Here is a 12,256-nt window from a genome sequence, read left to right as displayed (position 1 = left end):
AGGGCAGCTTCCGCCAGGGTCGATCTACCACTGATAATCTTGTGTCCCTCGAGTCTGCCATCCGAACAGCCTTTTTCAGATGCCAACATATGGTTGCCATACTTTTTGACTTACGTAAAGCATATGACACGACCTGGTTACATCATGTCCTTGCCACACTGTATGAGTGTGGTCTTCGGGGCCTGCTCCCGATTTTTATCCTAAACTTCCTGTGACTCCGTATTTTCCATGTCCAAGTCGTTGTCTAACATAGTTTCTCCCATATTCAGGAGAATGGCGTTCCGCAGGGCTCCATATTGAGTGTCTGTCTATTTTTAGTGGCTATTAACGGTCTAGCAGCAGGGTCGTTGGTCTCATCTTCTCTGTATGCAGATGACTTCTGCATTTCGTACTGCTCCTCCAGTACTGGTGCTACTGAGCAGCGCCTACAGGGAGCCATTCACAAGGCGCAGCCATGGGCCCTAGCCCACAGCTTACAGTTTTCTGCTGCGAAGTTGTATGTCTTGCATTTCTTTTGGCATCGCTCAGTTCATCCAGAACCAGAACTTTACCTTAATGACGAACCACTCGCTGTATTGGAGACATATCGATTCTTAGGACAGGTTTTCTATGCCCGATTGACTTGGCTACCTCAACTTCATCAGCTGAAGCAGAATTGCTGGCAGCACCTCAATGCCCTCCACTGCCTGAGCAACAACTACTGGGGTGCAGATCGCTTTACACTGCTCCAGCTCTACAGAGCCCTTGTATAATCCCGCATTGACTATGGGAGTCTGGTTTATGGTTCGGCAGCACCCTCAGCATTGCGTTTACTCGACCTAGTGCACCACTGTGGCATTCACCTAGCAACAGGACCTTTTAGAATGAGTCCGGTGACCAGTGTCCTGGTGGAGACCAGAGTCCCTCCATTGAAGGTTAGGCTTGCACAACTGTTCCCCAGTTACGTTGCACACATTTGTAGTTCTCCTGCGCATTCGAATTACTGTCTCCTTTTGCCAACCACGGCAGTTCATCTCCCGCATTGGTGGCACAGGTCAGGGCTTACGATTGTGGTTTGCGTGCGGTCCCTTCTGTCTGAACTGGGGTCCTTCCCGTTACCACCTCTCCTCGAGGTCCATTCACGTACATCTCCATGGTGTACACCTCGGACGCAGATTCTTCTGGACCTTTCACATGGCCCTAAGGACTCCGTTAACCCTGCGGCTCTCTGCTATCACTTCTCTCGATTCTCGATATGTACCTGGGCCAAGAAGTGGTTTACACCAGTGGCTCAATGGCTGATGGTCACGTAGGCTTCGTGCATGGTCATGGAGGACGTACTGAACAGCACTCCTTGCCGGATGGCTGCAGTGTTTTCACTGCAGAGCTGGCGGCCATATCTTGTGTTCTTGAGCACATCCGCTCATGCCCTGGCACTTTATTCCTTCTGTGTACTGACTCCTTGAGCAGCATACAACCTATCGACCAGTGCTACCCTCACCATCCTTTGGTAGTGTGCATTCAGGAGTTCATCCATGGCCTGGAACAGTCCTGTCATTCAGTGGTGTTTGTGTGGACCCCAGGACACATCGGAATCCCAGGCAACAAACTTGCCGCCAGGCTGGCCAAAAAGGCTATGCGGAAGCTGGTTCTGGAGATGGGCATCTCCGAAACTGACCTGCGTTCTGTCTTACGCCGCAGTATTTTTCATGTTTTGGAGACGCAATGTCATAACAGTACGCACAACAAACTGCATGTCATTAACAAGACTACAAATGTGTGGAAGTCTTCCATGCGGTCCTCTCGCAGGGAATCAGTTGTCCTTTGCCGGCTCCGCACTGGCCATACATGACTAACACGTGGTTACCTCCTCCGTCATGAAGATCCACCTCAGTGTCGCTGTGGCTCACAAATGACTGTCGTCCACCTCTTGCTGGATTGCCCACTTTTAGCCGCTCTGCGGCAGACTTTAGCTTTCCCAGCACCCTACCTTCGGTGTTGGGCAACAATGCCACAACAGCAGCTTTAGTTTTACGTTTTATTCATGAGGGTGGGTTTTATCATTTGATCTAAGTTTTAGCACATGTCCTTTGTCCCTCTGTGTCCTCCACCCCAGTGTTTTTAGGGTGGAGGTTTTAATGTGTTGCAGAGTGGCTGTTTATTCTCATGGTCAGCCAGCCATGGTAATCTGCTCTCTTGTTTTGATCTCTTCTACATGTTTCTTGCATCTCTGTGGTTTACTTGTCCAATTTTGTCCATTTTAGTGTTTGTTGCCCTTCTGTCATTCTTGTGGTATTCTCCTTTCTTCTAGCTGTGTTTTGTATGTCTCGATTATTTTACTCCCACCCTTGTGGAATTATTTTAATCAGAACGAGGGACTGATGACCTAGCAGTTTGGTTCACAACCAATCTAAAACCTCTGTGTATTGCATGTACTGGGAACAATGCTGCTGCATGATTTTGCTCTTTTCCCATTTGGAAAAAAACTTTCTGTTTAGTCACCAGTGAATGTCATAATCACGTTTTTGGTGAAGAGGTTTTGAGCATAGCAGTGACTGAGACTGCAATAGCACTCAGCGTAAAGTCAGTGATTGAAATTACTGTTGTACTTGGTACAGCGATTTGAAAGCCTTAGCACCTGGCAATAGTGGCAGAAAGAGTGGGAAGTATTTGCATTCAGCCAGTCTAATGGTCTTGTTAAATGTTAACTGTGCATGCAGAATTCCAAAAGAAGAATGTGAGGCCTAATTTGAGTAAGATATTTCTGATTTCTTTCCCTGTTTTTGTCCTATCTGAAGTTGTGCCCCATAGTGATATCACACATTAACAGAATGTTAACCTCTAATCTTCCTTATCATGAACAGTTATATTAAGCACCATGTAAGTCATAAATAAGTAATTTTCTATTCAAATATGCAGTTTTTTACTATGTTCTGTTGATATATTTTTAATTAGGAGATATACAGCTATACATCAACCTTTTTTTTCATTTTTCCTCTTGTGGTCTTTGCAGGCAAAAAACTGAAGACCTCAAATGAAGGAACCATCACTGGATGTCAAAAGAATTCGCTAAACGAATTTCATAAGGATGGAAGAAATAGCAAGGAAAACAAAAATAAACATAAAACTAAAAACCACAGTGGCAATTATTCTAAAAAGAAATCTGAGGAAAGAAATTCTGAAGCAAGCGTTTTGAAACAGAAGCAATTACTTCTGAGTAAGATGATTTTAGAAAATGTTGATCATATGAAAGGTTCTCTGACAGAATTTACTATAAACTCTGAGGATGCCAAATTGATTTGTAAATACCTTCATTCTTGTGAAATATTCTCAGAGAGCTCCAGTATTTACCTCCAGTATGTAAGTATTATACAATTTTTAACTTGAAAGCTTTTGAAAAATGTGATGAGTTAAGAGTTGATGTCCCATTATAACTACATAGACCGAATGTATAAAGTCCATAGTGTTGTGGGCAAAAACAGTGTGGAGTGTTAATAATTGAGCCTATTCTACTGTACAAGATAATTTTATTTATGTATAATTATGTTAGTTATTCTGATTCTTAATCTGCAACAGGTATAAAGCTTAATTTACACTGGTGGTTTAAGTATCACTGCTGTAACAAATTCAAAACTGAAATGAAAAAAATTACTGGAAAGGGCAGTGCACCATTGCTTGTATTTGCTTAAAATGATGCTAAATTTTACGTACTGGACAAGCTGTTGTACAATTCTCATTGCAGTTTTTAAATTCCTCAGTAGCTGCCCACCAATTATTAAGTGACAGAAAGATGAACAATAAAATATTCCCTTAATTGAAAGAAGATGAAAATACAATATCCTGTTAAACAGTAAACTTTCATATCCAGTTCATCATGTGGACAATTTTAATTTGTGACCTAGTAATAGAATCATTGTGGCCGAGACACCACTATGAAATGATCAATAACTACTCAGTTAATTAACTATATGCATGAGCATTATACAATTCTATTCAAACATGGGTAACTGTGTTACTCTCATCCTAGTGTCTGAGTGACTTGCCCACCTTCCTAACCTTCAAAAAATGGCTCTGAGCACTATGGGACTCAACTGCTGAGGTCATTAGTCCCCTAGAACTTAGAACTAGTTAAACCGAACTAACCTAAGGACATCACAAACATCCATGCCCGAGGCAGGATTCGAACCTGCGACCGTAGCGGTCTTGCGGTTCCAGACTGCAGCGCCTTTAACCGCACGGCCACTTCGGCCGGCTCCTAACCTTCTCCAGTATTTCTGTTCTTCATCCTCAAGGAAGAAACTAACTGTTCCAAAAGCTAGATTAATTTGGTACTTTTAGGTATGTTCTTCAGTAGTACTTTAGAATTTTGCCTGCTGAAGATACGTGATGGCCAGCCATTCTATCTCCAAGCAATGGTATACTTTTCAGCTTATTTTTCTCTGCAGGTATGTCATTTTACTGTCAAGCTGGTACAAAGTATTAGCTATCAAGACCTCAGAACATAAAAACTTAAAATTTTATATCATGCTTCATATCCATTTTGCACTGTAAGAATTGACTGAGAGCATTCTGTAAAGGTGTCGTGGTAATATTAAAAGCACATTACTGTTCATTATGGTGCACATCTAATTGATGCTGGATGGCTCCTTTCTAGATTTCACAGTTTACATTCTCATCAGTGGATTTTCAACTAGAAATGAGGAGGAAACTAAATGAAACTTCACAGGTTCAGAGGCTACCAGTATGTAAAAGTATTGCAATGATTACAAAACTGAATCAAATTTATGAATTACTCAACACTCTGGGCCTACTCATCAGCATAAATGTGCACTTTCTCTGACTTTGATGCGCAGACTGATTTGATTGGGAAAGGTGTCATAAAGCCATTGTATTCTCTCCTATTGCAAACTGGCCTACTACTTTTGTAACTGATCCCTGATATCCTGGATACTGGCACTGGGACAGACTTGACATCTACACTACTACTCCCCCCACCCCCACACACACACATTTTCTGTCTGGGGCAGATCTGAGGACCTTATTGGTCATGGGAGTATCTCAACATCACACAGAAAGTTCATATGCACATGCCATGTAGGGACGTATATTGTCTTGTTGAAAAATGTACATACGATGCCTGTGACATACTGCTGTGCTGTCAGAGTACCCTCAATCACTATCATACATGTCCTGAATCCGTACTCAATGGTTTTCAACAACATTGCACAGGAGTAACACCACTGCACCTCTACAAAACATTGGAAGATTGGGACCTCTTCCCAGGTTGCTACTGTACTTGCTGATGATGGGAATTTTGGTAAGTGTGGAACTGTGATTCATCGCTGAATGTAATGCGACACCATTCATCACCAGTCCATGCTTCCCAGTCGTAACACCATTTAAAATGCAGCCATTTTTATTGTGGTGTTAACAGAAGCGTACACATGGGACTGTAATTCCCTAGTCCAGCTGCTGTTAGTCTCTGACCAGTGGTGCAGAATGTCACAGAATGTTGCAAGCAATCCATTACTTGTTCATTGATGGCAGGTGTCGATGTGTAGGGATTACCATGCGCTTATTGCACAATATGGCAGTCCTTCCTTTTTGTGGTCAGCCCTGGACAGTCAATATCTTGATGTCAAGTATACCTGCCCTCATGATCCCTTCCAGTCCAACACTGGGCCAAGACACATCTAAATATCCCACAAATCTGGATATTGCATGATTTGACCTGTCAATCAGTCAGATGGATACCCACAGTGAGGTTCCTTCAAAACTCTGTCACATGGTGATTACATTGCCTCTTACGAATTAGTAGCATGTCCTCATTCTTCAGAGGGATTGCTCAACATCTGGTATTGTTCATGCTCCTTATATATCTGGCCACGCCTGGTAACAACACTAATACACTGATGGCTGTTCTACCTGTTACAAAGAATTGCAATGCTGAACAGTTACCCACCGATGGTTTTTATGTGTACGAAGTTACATTGACATCTGACCATGTTTTCTGGATTCTTCATTAGTTTTTGCAGTGTATTTTTAAAAAATTTTGAATCATTTTTGTCAATATTTTACACAAACAGAGCAGTTCTCCGGACTTTTTGAGAAATTGAGATCTCAGTTCGTCAATTATAAATGAATTTGGTTTCAGTGTTATATTAATTTATGAGGTATAATAAGAAGATAATCAATGGAGAATCTGGGATGAAATGTAACAATATTATGAAAAGGAAAGTTGCTACTCACCATATAGCAGAGATGGTGAGTTGCAAATAGGCACAACAAAAAGACTGTCACAATATAAGCTTTCACCCAACAAGGCCTTTGTCGAAAATAGACGACACACACACACACACACACACACACACACACACACACACACACTTGGAAGCCACACTGCAGGGAACAGCAGCAGTGCTTGATGGGAGTGGCAACTAGATGGGCGTAAGGAGGAGGCTGGGACGGGAATATCTTTGCAATCTGGATCAAGGGTCTGGGCACCCTATCCATATTCCTCCAGAATCTCAACAGCTCCCCCATTGGCTTCACCTGGTCCTACTCAACCCAAAAAACAACCATTCTAGATGTTGGGCTCCACCTCAAAGATGGTTACATCAGTACCTCTGTCTGTATCAAACCTACTAACCACCATCAATACTTCCACTTGGACAGCTGCCACCTGTTCCATACCAAGAAGTCCCTTCCATACAGCATAGCCACCCATGGTCGTTGCATGTGCAGTGAAGAGTGGTCCCTCTGGAAATATACCGAGGGTCTCACTGAGGCCTTCACAGACCATAATTATCCTACCAACCTCACACAAAAATAAATCTCCCATGCCTTATCTTTCCAGTCTCCCACAACCTCCCAAAGTCTTACCATCAGGCCACAGAGGAGCATTCCCCTCATAACTCAGTACCACGCAGGACTGGAGCAACTGAATTACATTCTTTGCCAGGTTTTGACTACCTCTATCCTTCCCATGCCTCCCACAGTGGTATTCCACTTTACACCGGACCTACACAATATACTCGTCCATCCCTATGCAACCCCTGCTCCCAACCTCTTACCTCATGGCTCATATCCCTAATAGGCCTAGATGTAAGACCTGTCCCATGCATACTCCCACCACCACCTACTCCAGTCTGGTCACAAACATCTCCTACCCCATCAAAGGCAGGGCTACCTGTGAAACCAGTCATGTAAGCTGTAACCACTGTGCTGCATCCTATGTGGGCATGACAATCAACAAGCTGTCTGTTTGCATGAATGGCCACCGACAAAGTGTGACCAAGAAACAAGTGGACCACCCTGCTGCTGAGCTGGTGCCCAACAGGACATCCTTCATTTCAGTAATTGCCTCACAGCCTGTGCCATATGGATCCTTCCCATAACACCAGCTTTTCTGAATTGCTCTGGTGGGAACCCTCCCTGCAATATATCCTATGTTCCCATAACCCTCCTGGTCTCAACCTTAGTTGCTCATTTTTCTCACCCATTCAACCCCTTCCCTTTTCCCATTCCAATACTACACTGCCCTCATTCCACCATCGCACCTAGTCTTTTTACTTCTCTCCTTTTCCGCTATCATCCTCCCTCCCCTGCCCTCCATTTAACCTCCCAACTGCATCTAGCTGCCATACCCTCTCTCCACCTCATCCTTGTGCCCTCCCCAGCAGCATTTCACTGTCCCCCACCCCTACCTTGCTATCCCTCCCCATCCCTGCCCATGCCTCCTTCTTACCCCATCCAGTTGCTACTTCCATCATGCACTGCTGCTGTTACTCGCAGTGTGGCTTCAGCTGCCAGAGGCTGGAGTCATGTGTTTGTGAGTTGCGTTTTCCATGTGTGTGTGTGTGTCGTCCATTTATGACAAAGGTGTTTTTGGTCAAAAGTTTATATTGTGACAGACTTTCTGTTGTTCCTATCTGCGACTCAGCATCTCTGCTATATGAAGATAAAATTAAGCTTTTCTTAATTATAAGGATATATTTATGCTTGTTTTGAAAGCTCACCAGTGGACATGAGATCATTTTCTTCTTTCTCACAGGTGATATGTGCATTGTCTGAAAACTGTTCTGCCATTTGTGCAGAAGCTATTAAGTGTTTGATAATGATAGTTGAAGCAGATCCATCTATCTTGGGCAGAGAGGATATTCAGCAGTGTATTAACCTCTCACTAGCTCATAGTTCTACCTTGGTGCGTGAAAAAACTATTGATCTCATTGGAAAGTTTATACTTACTCAACCAGATAATTTTGAAAGATATTATGATTGCATCATGCATTTCATACAGGTAAGAAATGTTTGTGCCTCATTCAGTCAATATTTTGTCCTCCCTTTGTTGTTATGGAATGTTTTCATATAGTGCTGAATGGCTTTTATATTTGAGTCCTAATTAGTCTCTCATCTTCTAATCTTTCCCTCCGTCTTGCTGGGAAAAGGAATTTATGTTCCACTCTTTTTAGTTTCCACTTTTGATATTTTTATATGTATATTTATCTTTACACATAAATCTAAGTTGGTATTCCACAACCCATCATACAGAGTATGGAGGAGGGTATCTTGTACCACTACTAGTAGTTTCCTTTCCTATTCAACTCACAAACAGAGCAAGGAAAAATAACTGTCCATAAACCTCCATATGAGCGCTAATTTCTGTTATCTTTGTGATCTTTACCCGAAATTTACCTTAATGGCAGCAGAATCATTCCGCAGTCAACTTCATATGCTAGTTCTCTGAATTTACTCAGTGTGTTTCACAAAAAGAATTTAATATTCCGTCCAGGAATTCTCACTTGAATTCACAAAGCATTTCGATAATAATCACATGTTGCTCAAATCTACTGGTAAAAAGTCTAGCAGCACGCTACTGAATTGCTTCTACATCTCCCTTTAATCTGACCTGGTGCAGATCTCAAAACCTCAAGCAATACTCAAGAATGGGTTGCACATGTGTTCTGTACATGATCTCCTTAGTAGACGAGCTATATTTTCCGAAAACTCTCGAAATAAACTTAAGTCGACCATTTGTCTTCCCTACTACTGCCCTTAAGTGCTCATTTCCTGTTGTATTGCTTTGCTGTTTTACACTTATATATTCAACTGATATGACTGCTTTAATGTGCACGCTACTAATGCTGTATTCAAACATTATGTGATGGTTGCTCCTACTCATCTATAGTAACTTATATTTTTCTACATTTTGAGCAAGCGGCCATTCATTACACAACTAGAGTCTAAGTCAACTTGTGTCCTCCTACAGTCACTCAGTGAGCATACCTTCCCGGCCTTTAGCTACAGTATGTTATTCACTGCTGAATCCTGATATCTCAATACCCTTTCCACTGGACCACTGTAAACACAAAACATTTTGCACAGCAGTAATAACTACCAGCTATGTAACAGTGATTTTGACCTTAAGCGCAGTTATTAACAAATTATTGCCATAACTTTGGAAACTAGGATTGTTCTTTCTTCTAGGGTATTTAGTTTCGCTAGGATATGATTGTAACTGGAACCACGTGCAAATAAATCATGTGCTGGAACATGTTTCAGTGCGTCTTGACCAATTTTGGTATGGTATATGTAGGAATGTCATATTATCTGCCAGCACCCCAGTTTTAGTTCAGTAATTACATTTAATTTCCTCTGATTCTCCAAACCAAGTCAAGTACTGAGGCAGAGTCCTTCATGAGTATTATAAATTGGGAGAAAATATAAACATTGTCTAATGCAAAATGGAGCAGTATCAATAACATTCACATTCAGTCATTGAGAAACACCATTTTATTTAAAATCTGAAAAATACTTTTTTTTTAAATTATTACAGTAACAACATTATGTTGAAAATGTCACCCTGCATTTTTTTATCACGAAATCACATCCAGACCCTCTTTATACAGATATCTAATATTGATTGTTTCAGTACTTTTGTGTGTGTTTCTTTATACTTCTACCAGTTCAATTTTATTTTCACACATTTTTCCTTCAAACTATCCTGCATGTATAAAAACTGCAAGCTGTGAAATACCTGGCCAGCGAACCTTTGCTTAACATTGAGCTGGTAATTTGACTACCAGAAACTGTGCACCACACCAAGATTCATCACTCATAAAATTCAGTGTCGGGAGAACTTTGCAATCTGCAGTCGTTTTAAGCAACCACTTGAATACTTAACCCCGTTTTTCTGTATCAGCTGGAAGTCCACTGAAGAGCCAAAAAAACTGGCATACTTGCCTAATATCATGTAGGACCCCCACGAGCGGAGTCAACTAATGTCTGAAGTGGTGCTGGAGGGAATTGACACCATGAATCGTGGATGGCTGTCCTAAATCCTTAAGAGTACGAGCGGGTGGAAGTCTCTTCTGAACAGCATGTTGGAAGGCATCCTAGGCACGCTCAATAATTTTCATTTCTGGGGCGTTTGGTGGCTAGCAGAAAAGTTTAAACTCAGAAGAGCGTTCCTGGAGCCACTCTGTGGCAATTCTGGATGTGTGGGTGTCACATTGTCCTGCAGGAATTGCCCAAGTCCATTGGAATGCACAATGGACATGAATGGATGCAGGTGTTAAGACAGGATGCTTAAGTATGTTTCACCTGTCAGAGTTGTACGTATCTAGATGTATCAGGGGTCCCATATCAATCCAACTGCACATGGCCCACACCATTACAGAGCCTCCACCAGTTTAGATTCATGAGGTTGTCTCCAACCCATACATGTGCATGTGCTCGATACAGTTTGAAACAAGACTTGTCTGACCAGGCAACATGTTTCCAGTCACCAACAGTCCAATGTCAATGTTGATGGCCGCAGGCGAGGCATAAAGATTTGTGTTGTGCAGTCGTCAAGGGTACACGAGTGGGTCTTCAGCTCCGAAAGCCTATATTGATGCTGTTTTGTTGAATGGCTCGCATGCTGACACTTGTTGATGACCCAACTTTGAAATCTGCAGCAATTTGAGGAAGGGTTGCACTTCTGTCACATTGAACGCTTTTTAGTCGTCGTTGGTCCTGTTCTTGCAGGATCTTTTTCCGGCCACAGCAATGTCAGAGATTTGATGTTTTACTGGATTCGTGATATTCACAGTACACTCTTGAAATGGCTGTATGGGAAAATCCCCATGTCATCACTACCTCGAAGATGCTGTGTCCCAATGCTCGTGCGCCGATTATAACTCCGTGTTCAAACTCACTTAAATCTTGATAACATGCCATTGTAGCAGCAGTAACCGATCTAACAACTGCAACAGACAGTTGTTGTCTGTTATAGGTGTTGCTGACTGCAGCACCATATTCTACCTGTTTACGTATCTCTGAATTCGAGTGCACATGCCTATACAGTTTCTTTTTTGCTTCAGTGTAATATACATATACCGAGTGAGGTAGTGCAGTGGTTAGCACATTGGGCTCTCATTTGGGAAGATGATCGTCATCTTGATGTAGGTTTTTTGTGATTTCCTTAAATTCTTCCAAGCAAATGCCAGGGTGGTTCCTTTGTGGAAAGGGCATGGCCAATTTCTATCCCCTTCCTTCCCTACAATGAGCTTCACACTCTGTCTCCAAACAACCTCATAATTGACAAGACATTAAACTCTAAATCTTCCTTCCTTCTGAATGCACGAAACATGGAAAGGTTTCAGGTGTAATGGTTTAAGTAAAGAATGATAAGACATAAATGTAACACCTGTTCACTGTGAAATCTGCCTGACTTTTTTTTTTTTTTAAATAGCAGTATTTGTTGTATAGTGTTTGCAACCTTAATTGAAGGTGTACAGTTATTCTTAGAATTAGAGACATTGCCACTGAACCTCCATTGTGTCATCAACTGAACACTACATTTTGCGTGAAAGCTAGAGTTTGAGAATTGTTCACAACAAACTTCCCAAGGTGTCTTAAATTAAGCAGTACGGATGTCAGTTTCAGCTATATGGTGCTGCCTTTTATCCACTGAATGTGACATACTTTAGTTGAATAACTTGAATGACTCAGAGAACGATGAAAAGATGAAAAGGCACTGTCTACATTTTCTGGTAACAACTGAAACTGTGGGAATAGTAAAATCACAATCCGTTGCTTATGGAGTGGGCCCACTTTTATCTTGGACATATTTTGTTAAAATAACTAAGCAGTAGCTCTCCATTACAACTACAATGTTGATTGTATGTCAGATAGTGCTGTATAAGGCCCAGAATTACACCATATGCCACAATAACTTCTGTATAAAGGAAAGAGGCCAGTTAAGTAGTCAGTGAGAACTTACTTTTGAACTTGA

General features: G+C 41.9%; 1 protein-coding gene across 1 annotated transcript in view; it reads left to right on the top strand.

Moving 5' to 3' along the window:
- LOC124594309 (nipped-B-like protein A) overlaps positions 1-12,256 on the top strand; it is a 480,509-nt gene that overhangs the window by 174,096 nt on the left and 294,157 nt on the right. Inside the window, exons 9-10 of the mRNA XM_047132672.1 lie at positions 2,993-3,339; positions 8,033-8,278. Coding sequence (XP_046988628.1) covers positions 2,993-3,339; positions 8,033-8,278 — 593 coding nt within the window. The remainder of the gene's footprint in view (positions 1-2,992; positions 3,340-8,032; positions 8,279-12,256) is intronic.

This window comes from Schistocerca americana, chromosome 2 (genome assembly GCF_021461395.2).
Source record: "Schistocerca americana isolate TAMUIC-IGC-003095 chromosome 2, iqSchAmer2.1, whole genome shotgun sequence".
In the NCBI taxonomy this organism is placed as follows: Eukaryota; Metazoa; Arthropoda; class Insecta; order Orthoptera; family Acrididae; genus Schistocerca; species Schistocerca americana.
This window is presented reverse-complemented; position numbering and strand designations above follow the sequence as displayed.